The sequence below is a fragment of the Phalangium opilio genome, unplaced genomic scaffold (assembly GCF_054372755.1).
Source record: "Phalangium opilio isolate 3A_F unplaced genomic scaffold, DU_Popi_V2 ptg000113l_1, whole genome shotgun sequence".
Classification (NCBI taxonomy): Eukaryota; Metazoa; Arthropoda; class Arachnida; order Opiliones; family Phalangiidae; genus Phalangium; species Phalangium opilio.
Window position 1 is genome coordinate 4,066,661 of NW_028324209.1, and position 12,152 is coordinate 4,078,812.

The 12,152-nt window shown below is 34.0% G+C and overlaps 2 protein-coding genes across 2 annotated transcripts in view; one reads left to right on the top strand and one right to left on the bottom strand.

Annotated features, from left to right (window-relative positions):
• The window catches only part of LOC149623432 (uncharacterized), a 38,813-nt gene extending 31,887 nt beyond the window's left edge, over window positions 1-6,926 (top strand). Inside the window, exon 4 of the mRNA XM_089853417.1 lies at window positions 6,696-6,926. The gene's annotated coding sequence lies outside the window, so the exon portion shown is untranslated. The remainder of the gene's footprint in view (window positions 1-6,695) is intronic.
• The window catches only part of LOC149623435 (prolactin-releasing peptide receptor-like), a 47,691-nt gene continuing 36,025 nt past the window's right edge, over window positions 487-12,152 (bottom strand). The window contains exons 2-4 of the mRNA XM_089853404.1: window positions 3,293-3,730; window positions 2,268-2,974; window positions 487-1,999 (exon numbers count right to left, since the gene is read on the bottom strand). Coding sequence (XP_089709530.1) covers window positions 1,292-1,999; window positions 2,268-2,939 — 1,380 coding nt within the window. The 5' untranslated portion in view covers window positions 2,940-2,974; window positions 3,293-3,730 and the 3' untranslated portion in view covers window positions 487-1,291. The remainder of the gene's footprint in view (window positions 2,000-2,267; window positions 2,975-3,292; window positions 3,731-12,152) is intronic.

Here is a 12,152-nt window from a genome sequence, read left to right on the forward strand (position 1 = left end):
CAAAACACATACTTTAAATAAATAAAAATTCTAATTAATTTAATCCCGATTATTTTTTGAACTTAAATATTCTAATTTAAATAAATAGATCTTCAATATTTAAATATCGACTTCGGAAGTTAAAGTAGTCTTTTAGATTAAATTTTGTTTTTATGTATTTTAACGTAATTTTTTTTCTTCCGTAAATTGATTGGCACTCTAGTTATTATTATTTTTATTTAATTTAGTGATGGTGGCGACGTTAATTTGTTTTTTAAATGACGTCAGAGAAATCTCGGCCAATCACTAAGCGATAGGGAGCCCCTTACTCCTCAATAACCGGCCTGGTTGGTTGTTTGTTTATTTATTTATTTGTGATTCTTAAGTCATTTGTATGATTTTAAATTTACGAATATTATCTTTTTTGGGATATTTTTTTAAACAAATATTTACAATTATTTTGACAGTGTTTTCTATGTATTGTGACGTCACAAAATATATACCACATTTTACATAATTATGCCGGCTAATGAGATGTACCCTAGTACCTAGTTAAGGCTTCGAATTCTCAACATCATATTTTTGGTACAAAATTTATTTTCTAATTGAAATTTATTAGTTTTAGTTAAGCAATCTGTGTTTAATTTAATTGTACCTGGCGCGTGAGCGATATTCTTGAAGTATTTAAGCCAAACTTAAATTAATTAATTAATTTATCATCCTTAAATTTTCTTTCATTTATAAAATTTCATAAATTTTAATTTTATATCTTATACCGTTTTATACGTAGTTTCATTTAGGTGTTATACCGTTTTTATGAGGAATGGGATTATAGTTTAACCAACGTTCCCGATATAAATGTCAACAACGAGGGAAAACGTTATTTTCTGAAGTTTTATTAGCGGTTACGGTTACGTCTACTATATCGTTCTATACTGACGTTTTGAGGTTAAACTAATATTTAAATATATTTTTTTCTCTTTTCCAAGATTTTCTGTTTATATATACGTCTTCTCATATAGTATATATATTTATTAACAGCCATATATATAGATTTTTTTTGGTTTTACATTTGTGGGTGGTTATTTTGAAACATTTTCATGAGTGTTTACTTCAGTAGTTTCCGATATAAAAAATATTGTCCTTTCATTTTCCCTTTACATACAAAAAACGAATTCTCTTCCGATATCAGTCTAGTCATATTCTTTTTGCTTTTTGGCACCGCAATGTTTCTCGTGGTTTTTTTTTTTGGATTATTAGGGTTGAGGTTATACATTTTTTTTTATTAATTTTAGGGTTAGCGTTCAATTAATCACACACCTTCATTTTGAGTAGTAGCGATTTGTAATCGCACCGAATCAGTGTCCGAACTGTATCGAACTGATGTAGGTATTTCTTTGCACGTTAACGGTGGAGTTGTGGCTACCAGTAAGGTGGTACTGGTCCCGTCTTTAGTCGAGAGTCCATTGCCTGTTTTGGGTAGTAGGGATTCGTGGCCCGTGTCGTGGCCGTTGCACGTGCGTTCCGCGGCTGGAACGTACGATCTTCGACCGACGGAGGCGCAATTAGCGGTGACCCTGCCTCCTTGACCCTCTTGAAAGCAGGGCAGGACCAATTTGAATTCTTTCCGGAAATTCTCGTTGAGCCAGGCGTAGAGAAAAGGGTTGTAGCAAGTGGAACTCATGGCGGCCGCGTGCGACAGAAAGTAGAAGACGCTGACGTAACGCCAATTGGAGGCCGGGATGTAAAAGTCTTGAAGAAGGTTGTAGATGTTGAGCGGCATCCAGGAAGCGCCGAAGATGACCACCATGGCGATTAGCATGCGGTTGGTACGTCTGGAACGTTCCCTCTCGATTTCTTCTTTGCGAAGAGACTTGGCGCCCGGTTTGCATTTGGCGCGATAATGCAGGTTGATGCAGACCTTGAAGTAACACAGACTAATGATGATGAATGGGATGACGAATTGGAGCACCGACGTCGAGATTGAGAACCATTTGCGGGCTGTTTCTTCCGGCCAAACCTGTTCGGAAAGAATCCCCCATTTTAGTTGGGTTTCATCGAGATCAAAGGAAATGGAAGGTGTTAACTTCTAAGGAACGATCCTCTTTTAGGAATACTAACCTAAATCATCTATAATTTGGAGGATGCTAGTCTCTGATCAATTATTTTATCTAACCTAACTTAATTAGCAATGGAATTGGTTATACATACTAATTGATCAAGCTTTTGAATTATGCTAATCTAAAAGTTCACTAGACTGATCATAAATATATTTAACGTTCACTGACCTCTTCGCAATATAAATTATTATCCTGGTCAACGACACTCATGAAAATACCGTAGGGTAGAGTGAGCAGAGCCGCGGCCAACCAGACACTGACGATAATCAGTACGCAGTTGGTGACCTTCAATCGCTGCCTGAAAGGGTAAATGATGACGAAGAAACGATCAATAGCGATGGACATCAGCGTAAAGGCCGAGATATAGACGCTAACTCCTTGGGCGTAGGGAACCAAATGACACAGCACCGTCCCGAAGATCCATTCACTCAGGAAAGTGTACAAGGGCGTAAATGGCACGGCGAACATACACAAAAGAATGTCCGAGAGGGCCAAGTTGGTTATAAAGTAATTGGTCACAGTCTGCATGTGACGGTTTCGAAAGACGACGTAGCAGACCAGGACATTCCCGCATATTCCCACCACGAATATGATAACGTATAGACAACAGAAGAAGGCTTGCACCGCTGGTAATTGGATGATCGTGTCGGGTTCGGGGCTATCTGGTTCGTCCGTCGAGTTTAAGTTCATGGTGATGTTTTCCGACGTCAAGTAGGCTGATAGGGCGGCAATGTTAGCGAATGGCAGATTGTTCACGAGCTTCAAATGGATCGCTGTTTTGGCCCAAGGATCTAAAATGTTCGGTTCGCCAGGCGTTTCCATTTCGATGCTGATTGACATGGTTGCCGCTGATATACGTAACGTGTTACGTTTCGCTTTATTAAATGAATAAAACACATTGAAACATTTCCAGTGTAACTCGATACCGAATGACAATGGTCACATAATTTCAAGTCATAGAACCAAATAGTAAAATTATCATAAGTTGATAAGATATGTCCCATAAGTTTGTTACTGGTTAATGAGAGCTTGTCAAGAAGTGACGTAGATGACACGTCATAGATTTACCTAAAGCGACGCCTAATGAGGCGCTGTCAAAAGCTTAGTGTAGTCAATTCTCGCTTGTCGTTCTCGAACTAGCTCTCATTAAGTCTCTAGCACTGCGAAGCATATAAACTTATGATATTACTTACCTTAAATTCCTGTACTTTTTTCACAGTATCAGCACGCACCATTGGAGGGTACACGCTTGTAAAAATGTCGGTGTTTTTTCTTTCTTTTGCAACACTTTCACGGTGTTTCTTTAGACGTATTGCGTGACTTTTTCGTATATTTCAAAGTTTTCCACCACCGACTTTACCCTTACTTCCATGACGAGTTTGTTGGATGAGTTTTCGTTTGACGTTTTTACATATTTTCTCGATTCCGCTCGAAAAAATCGCTAGAAAATACTTCCGTATGTAGTTGCTGAGTTTTTTTTTCTTAAGTCCAAGATCGGGTTAAATCTGCGGTATTTCTCATAACCTTCGCACGTTTTTGCAAGTTTTTTTATTTTGCGCTGGCTGATGCTTTGGTGAAAATTCTCCGGCAAAACTTCTCCTCAACCTTGGGAATTTCTGAGCTTTTCCAAACTGCAAAAAAAAAAGTAAAAAATTGGAAAAAACCTGGTTTATTTCGTTTTTCAAAAGTAGTTTAAACCGAGATTATTATAACATAAACACGCGTTTAAATATAAATATAATTCCATATTTATAACAAATTCTCTATGACTAATTACGCGTTATTATAATTTGGAGGACTATTAATTCAAGAGTGTTGTCCTATTTTATTTTTAGTTGTAACCGGCGGAAAACTTCTTGTTAATTTTCTTTATAAAGTTATTGATTATTGGCTGAAGGGGGAAAATGTTAGATTGAAATACTAGAATTGAATTTTTTTTTGGTTTTGTTTTTGTTGTTATAAAGGTTATTTAGGGCGTTTATAGAATTGAAATAAACTTGTATCGCGTGACCTTATGCTAGCATGATAAATTGCAAGATTGTTTTAAATTATTTTATATAGGCATTATATTTGTTATTGTTGAATCTATTTCTTGCGGGATTTTATTTGAGTATGTTTTCATTAATGTTTAGAAGGAAAATTAAATATACTCGTTTAATAATAATTTTATTGATTTTTAAATTACGATTCGTGAATATTTTATGTTTCAAGATAAAAATAGTTATACATGCGTAATTAAAACCAGCTAATATTCTTAGTAGAAAACCCCATCACGTATATTATACTAAAAATTAACCGTCGGAAGCTAATTAGTTCCATTTTTTTAAGTCCTAACCCAACATGAGACTAGCCAATATTAACTTGAAATAAATACATGAATCTCTTCTTAAATATTTAAAATATTTCAATTTAAATACTTCATTTTATATTTATTCTATGGCGTAAAAGAAAGTCCCAAAGCATTAAATTTAGCTTTCAAATATTTAGGTTATGTTTAGAAATAAACTTTCAACTGGATCAAACGCCTTTAGAAGTGTATATTTTCTTAGAAATGTTTACCGAATATTTCTCGCTCGAAATTGCATTTTAAAACTTTAATCATAGTACAATTTCTTTTTAGTTTATTTTATAAAGAAATATCATTAAATTGGAACCATACTCAAACTATTTCCCTCTCCTCCCCTTGAACTAAGTTTTTTTCTTGCTAGATTCCATATGATCCCATAAATCGTTATTTTTTAATATGAAATTCAACAAAAGTCTATAGCGGATGATAAGGGTAAATGATGGTAAATTTGATCCGTAAAGAGACACGATACCTCGCTTTCCATCTCGCTATCAAGTTTAAGCTGATTATGCTTCCATTTGGGGATATCATTTCACTTTCTTTCTCCTACCCCTCTTCTCAAAAGTTGTCAGAAAAATTCGAGACAAAATTTATTTCAAAAAATACGTAAGATATAAATAATTCCACTCGCGTTTTTTACTTGTAAGGGAAACTTAACTTAAAAACTAGTGTTATTATTTATGTTTTCTGCAAATATTTTTTTAGTAAAACTCGTATCAAACGCTTTTTAGTTGATATATAGGGTTCAAATCGTACTGTAAAGGGAGGGCGAATGTAAATACAAATTGGATTTTGGAGAATCATTTACTTTCACTTTGAAATTTTTTTTTTGTAACTGGTGAATATTACGTTGCAATTTAATTAATGCTCTATTGTTTGTTAGCTTAAAAGGATACTTCGGAAAATAATTTTATAAAATAATAAAGCGTATATAATATTGAATATATCAATTGGAACTCTAGTTAACAAATATTTATATATACTGTATGCCACAAGAGAATAAATTTTTATACTTTGTAGTTCAGTTTGGTTTACACCGTTGTACCGTGGATTTTATTCAATGGGGACTTAGTCACAGATTCGAGTTTCCAAGGACAACGCAATCAATGTCTTGAAAGTTTCTCTCCTAGAAAGATTTTCTAAATTTAGGTCCATTGGGAATTGGGAATATTTGAGTTGAATAATATTCAAAGTAGATTTATATTTATGATCCGTTTTAGACTTTCCGTTGTAAAATTTTAAGGTTTTTAAAATGCGTATGCATTTGAAAACTAATAGACAAGTTTTGAAAGGCTGGAATAAACTCTTGTTCTAGTAAATAGCGAGCCAAATTTAATCATAAATATTTAAATATTAATAAAATCTAAAGACAAATAACGATTGCTTAAAGAATATATCTAATTAATAAACAATCAACAATCAGAGTTAGCTTAGGTGCACTTTAAACTGTTTAACAAAGATAATAATTATAGCATAGTTTGATTATTAACGAGTAACGTCAGAAAAGGAGAGAAAGGGATGGCTATAACCTTGACTTATCTGACTGAAATTTGTTTCGGGTATACATTGACAAATAATGACTCTAAAGTATAATCCTAGAAAACTTCCATATTCAAACCGTACTAAAGTATATTTACAAGCGCATTGCTTCAATAAATAGTTTTAACTTACGTATTCCTGCATTTCTATTATGAATATTTAAGTGCTTGTAAAATGTTTCAAAACTTACGCTTCACCAAACATTATAGATTCTCCTTTCGTATTCATATATCATAAATTCATAAGATACGTTCTATAAGTTTGTCACTGGTTACTGAGGGCTTGTTATGAAGTGACGTCGGTGAAACGTCATAGATTCTCGTAAAGCAACGCCTGGTGAGGTTCTATCAAAGACTTAGTACAGACTCAATAGGAAGATGGACTGCAAAACCGAGTGTAGCCAATTCTCGCGTCGTTCTCGAACTAGCTCTCAGTAAATATCTAACATTACGAAGTATATAGGAAGTTTCATTCTTATGGAACATATCTTATAAACTTATGGTAAACAACGCCATCCCATTACATCGGGTATATAAAGATTTTTATAGCCTTCTCTAAAAGGTTAATCTTTCGCGTGATCCCATTCCGAGTTTAGAATTCATTACTTTACCGTTCAAATATTTAACTATCGCGTCTATATATTCAAAAGGATGTAGCTGCCTGATTATAGGAAGAAACACGGTATACTAAAAGGCTTCTAATTATTGCAGGCTCCTTACGTTGCTTATGTACATTATCCACCGACAATTTGCGTAAACACGATGAGCTCCATAACCACAATGAATCGTTAACCGCAACTATGGCTTTACCGTCATTGAAATTCCTTCTCTCTGAGACCAGACGTACCATACCGCTCAATCTATGCAATCTCTAGCGTTACTAAACTTCCGGTTGCCAGCGACGTCTACTAGCTTGTCTCTCATCTCGAATAGATACGCAACTACACTGTAAAAAAAAGGGGTCGGAAACGCACCTTTAAAGGTGTTTTCTTCCCCCACAGGAGACGCACCCTTTTAGGTACAAATTCGCACCCCATATATAGGGTGTTTATAAATACCCTAGTATGTGGGGTGTTTTTAAATACCCTAAGGTGCTTAATAGAACCCTTAAAGGAATTTAACTGGACCTCAGAAATTCTGCTTAGGGTGTGAAAAAATACCCTTTCATCTTTTAAGGGTGCGAATCGAAACCAAATATGGTATTTACCTGTACCTGATAAATTCGGTTGGGGGGTTCGAAAAAATACCCTTTCAATTGTTGGGGTGTGAATTGAAACCATTTATGGTATTTAAATGTACCTGATGAATTCTGTTATGGGATGGAAATTGAAACCAAATGCATTGACCTGTACCTGAAAAATCCCCCTAGGGTCCAAGAAATGGCATTTCGGCCATTTACGGGTACTAACAAATATAAAATTTGCTGTGAAAGGTTTAATTATTATCATACATGGTTCTTTCTTATAGTAGAAAAATGTTGTTCACTGGTGTGAAAAACTTTGGCACTTTTGTGTGCCTAAATAGCTACGTAATATATATTACACAAGAAGTAATAAATTAACTTTTACATTAAGTCTTTAATTCGAGGTTCAGAGACAACAGTGTTATAATTCATTAAAAATAGTGAAATGACTTAGAGCGCGAAATTCAAAACCAAAAACTTTAAATCATTTAAAAATGCAACAAAACTAGTATAGAATCAGAACGTCACTTCGCAATTTTTCGGTTTCTTCGTTATCTGCAATGGAGTACTTCTCAGAGACAAGTTACGTTCACCATCGGCTTTATTAATCATCCGTTCTATAGCTGTTCTGTGACAAAATGGTGACAAGTCTTAAAAACCTTGCTTGGCACTTTCTATCCATTATCTACGCCATTTGTATCTCTATCCATACTGAAATATTATCCACAGAAGTTGTATTATAACTCTCATATATCCACCACTATGTTTATAAGGAATTAATGAATAGCCATGCCTAAATTAGTTGTTCGTTTTTGGTTTAATCTTTTAATCATAAATTAGTCTGATTTATTATTCATGGGCTTACGGCTTTTATTGAGACGTTGAAACTTCTCGAAGAAAACTTAAGAATTAAAATGGTTCATATCCGCATTGGCATCAGGGCTACGGTTGTCTTCAAATGTCCACGCGATTAGAAGTAGGCAACCTAAACCACAGCAAAATGAACCCAATCTTAAAAAACCTAGCCAAAACGTAAACCTAACCAATCGAACCTAACCCTAACCTAATTTAACAAACCGTGATTACTATGGATAGTTGCGAACGTATCCCGGTCCAAGCTGTTAAAAAGGTTGGAACATTTTCATAAATAGAAGTTAAACTTACAAAAAGTTTAGTTAAAATAATTACCTTTCTTAAGTGGTTTGATAACAGTGAAACACAGACGCAAGTACACCGACCGTTAAGCCTATTTTGAATTTGAAAATCATCGCGCCTCGTGAATCTGCGTTCGCGAGCTAAATAAAAGAGTGCAACAGCGCGTGCGCTGTTGTTTGGGGTATAAAAATACACCCTTTTCCCGTTTAAAACACCCTTCATGCGTTAAACATCTACTAAGGGTATGATAATACACCATCAAATATTGAAAGGGTTTTCATTAACACCTCAGGAGATGCTAAAACGCACCTAAAGGAGTTTTTTGACAAAAATACCTTTTTAGGTGCAAATTTACACCCCCAAAATACCCTCTTTTTTTACAGTGTACACTGTCTACCAGAAAAGGGGTGAGTGAGTTACCTAACTTTAAAATGTCCAATGTTTCCTTAGTTTTCCTGCCAGAAGAAGTAGATTATTAGTAGCTACTAAAGTTATCAAAAATAGTATAAGTTCTCTTTTTAGGGAAATGTTTTAGGAGTTTTTTGTGGTTAGGCCCGGGTATTTTTGCTTAGAACTGGTTTAATTTACTACCGGTAATTCTAGGTACGTAGGGAAATTTAGGGTCTTGAGATATTTTAGACTTAATTGGTTTAGACTGAAGGTTTGGGGGGCCTGCTAAATACAAAGTGGCTTTACGTCAGTTTCCGCGCGTAGGATGCGATTGAACGATAAGAATTTAGACTTTTAAAAATTGTTTTCCGTGTTGCGCTATTTTGGTTCGCGGTCGAGGAATCAAGGATAAGCTCTCGAAAAAAAATAAAAAATTAATAAGAAATGTTTTTCTTTAGTTTTATGATAAATATTATGGTTTTTACTTTTGCACGCCAGATGGCGTTCAAAAGTTATATTTTTATAAACGGAAGACTTAAAGCCCGTCGAGCACGCTCGGGTGTCAATTGAAATATACGGGCCCACGAGAGGGAAACGATGAAAAATTCCCCAGTGGAATACCGGCTGTGGTTTGCTGACGTCATGGTGTAACCAAGAATCTGATACGCATGCGCGAGCTTTATAAAAAAAATACCCCTAGAATATGAACTTGATTAACTACGCTCGTGGTATGGTGGTTAGAGCCGTTGCCTTTTGCGCGGCAGAACCATGGGTCGCAGTTCGAATCCACACGAGGAAATATTTTTTTTTTTTAAGTTTTATTTTAATTAAGGATATTTTGAGACGAAATTCATCTTAAAATAACGAGGAAAAAGTTTTAAAGTTTTAACAAAAGTAAATTTATTATTAATACAGGCCTAAGCGCGCTATCTCAGGGAAGGCAGTCAAGGTGTATTTGGTCACCACGCATAGTGGCTTGGATAACTAGGCTAGTGGTATGGTGGTTAGAGCAGTTGCCTTTTGCGCGGCAGAACCATGGGTCGCAGTTCGATTCCACACGACGAATTTTTTTTTTTTTTTTAAGTTTAATTTTAATTAACGATGTTTTGAGACGAAATTCGTCTTAAATTAACGACGAAAAAGTTTTAAAGTTTTAACAAAAGTAAATTTATTATTAATACAGGCCTAAGCGCGCTACCTCAGGGAAGGCAGTCAAGGTGTATTTGGGCACCACGCATAGATGTCGCTTTTCAAAACCTCAAATCTAGAAAATCCCCGCGAATTTTTAAAACCAGCAAAACTTTGAGATTGAGGAATTTTAAAAATATAAATAAAATATTGCCACATTTTAAAAATTGGAATAAAATGGAGTCATATTTTGAAAATAGGAATAAAATAGAGTCATATTTTAAAAAAAGGAATAAAATAGTCATATTTTAAAAATAGGAATAAAATAGAGTCATATTTTAAAAAAAGGAATACAATAGAGTCATATTTTAAAAAAAGGAATAAAATAGAGTCATATTTTAAAAAAAGGAATAAAATAGAGTCATATTTAAAAAAAGGAATAAAATAGAGTCATATTTAAAAAAAGGAATAAAATAGAGTCATATTTTAAAAATAGAAATAAAATAGAGTCATATTTTAAAAATAGGAATAAAATAGAGTCATATTTTAAAAATAGGAATAAAATAGAGTCATATTTAAAAAAAAGGAATAAAATAGAGTCATATTTTAAAAATAGGAATAAAATAGAGTCATATTTTAAAAATAGGAATAAAATAGAGTCATATTTTAAAAATAGGAATAAAATAGAGTCATATTTTAAAAATAGGAATAAAATAGAGTCATATTTTAAAAATAGGAATAAAATAGAGTCATATTTTAAAAATAGGAATAAAATAGAGTCCCATTTTAAAAATAGGAATAAAATAGAGTCCCATTTTAAAAATAGGAATAAAATTGTTCACATTTTAAAAATAGGAATATTATTGTTTTAATGTGGCACTATATTAATACTAGTTTTAAAATGTTTTAAAATAATCTGAATCAGTTTTGTTTGACTTACGTAATAAAAATTAATGTTCTGTTTTAACATTCCTGTTTTTAAAATGAGATAAAAAAACTTAGGCATTCGGCGAATTAAAAGGTACCGAAAAAATTCTCGGGGGAGCGCGCTCAGGCTGGGCGTGTGGTATAGGTGGTATATCGGTTAGAAATATTGAGTTTTGCTCGGCAGAACCATGGGTCGCAAGTTCGATTCCACACGAGAAAATAATTTTTTTTTTCACGTTTTATTTTAATTAAAGATGTTTCGGGACGAAATTCATCTTAAGATAATAAGGAAAAAGTTTGAAAATTATAACTTAAGTAAATTATTTGAATGATTGCGCTGTTAAAGAATTCACAACGAGGGCATACTCACTCACTTCTATTACTGTGTTGCACTATTAGAATAATAATAGAAGTAAATAAATTAACGTTAGAATTACGGGTAATCGTTTTAGCATAGTTACGGCTATTCACGTAAATTTTCTATACGCCTTTTAAGTTCGGTACGCTGTGGCTAATATTATGAGTCCATCCCTGGGCCATTTTTTGATAGTAATAATAGTAATTCGACAGTTGCCGTGCAAAAGTATTCTGTGCCCAGCCGGGCACATCTTGTTAAACACGTGCGCGAGTTTAAATAACAATCGATCACGTGACATGGCGCCAATACGCCTCAATAAGTTAAGTTCACGAGACGACATTCTTGACGTATACAAAATAGGCTAGCTGGAAATCATTCATAGGCATATCTGTGTCTGCATTTGAAACTGATCTCTTTTTCTCTAAATATTTTTTTTTTTTTATTGTTGTTTATCCGATTTTCTGGGCGAGCCTTGCGGTGGATTTTCGCCTATTTTATTTCTTATCTCCACAATATAAACCTCTTTCAATTCCTTTCCCTATTCCGGGGTCATTTAAGGAATGGTTAAAGAATTGTTTTGTTATTTTGAAAAGTGTTTGCCCCAAGACATTCCAAGGAGCATAAACAAACACAAAAAGAAACTCAAACCAACAAACGTAAAGGAATGCAAAATAATACTTGTTTGTTTTGCTTTAACAGTTTGAAATGAAATTGACTTCCCAGGTGCGATAAAATGTTTTCACATACCACCAGAAAACATAGGTAAAACGTAATTCTTGTGACCATGCGATATTTGGCGACGTTGTGCGTAGTTTACAAATTGTTGGTCATCCTGGATAATTACCCTTCTTGAATAGATAAACTTAATAATAATAATCATAATCTAGGCTTTGTCTATGAAGGGATTTACACACTAAGACTGTGGCATGTTTACAGGTGGGTCCCTTTACAATGTATAGAGGGGTAGTGGCTAGCCCCTATGTCACAGCTAACCTACAGCGCCCTATACTAACTATTACCGTTAACC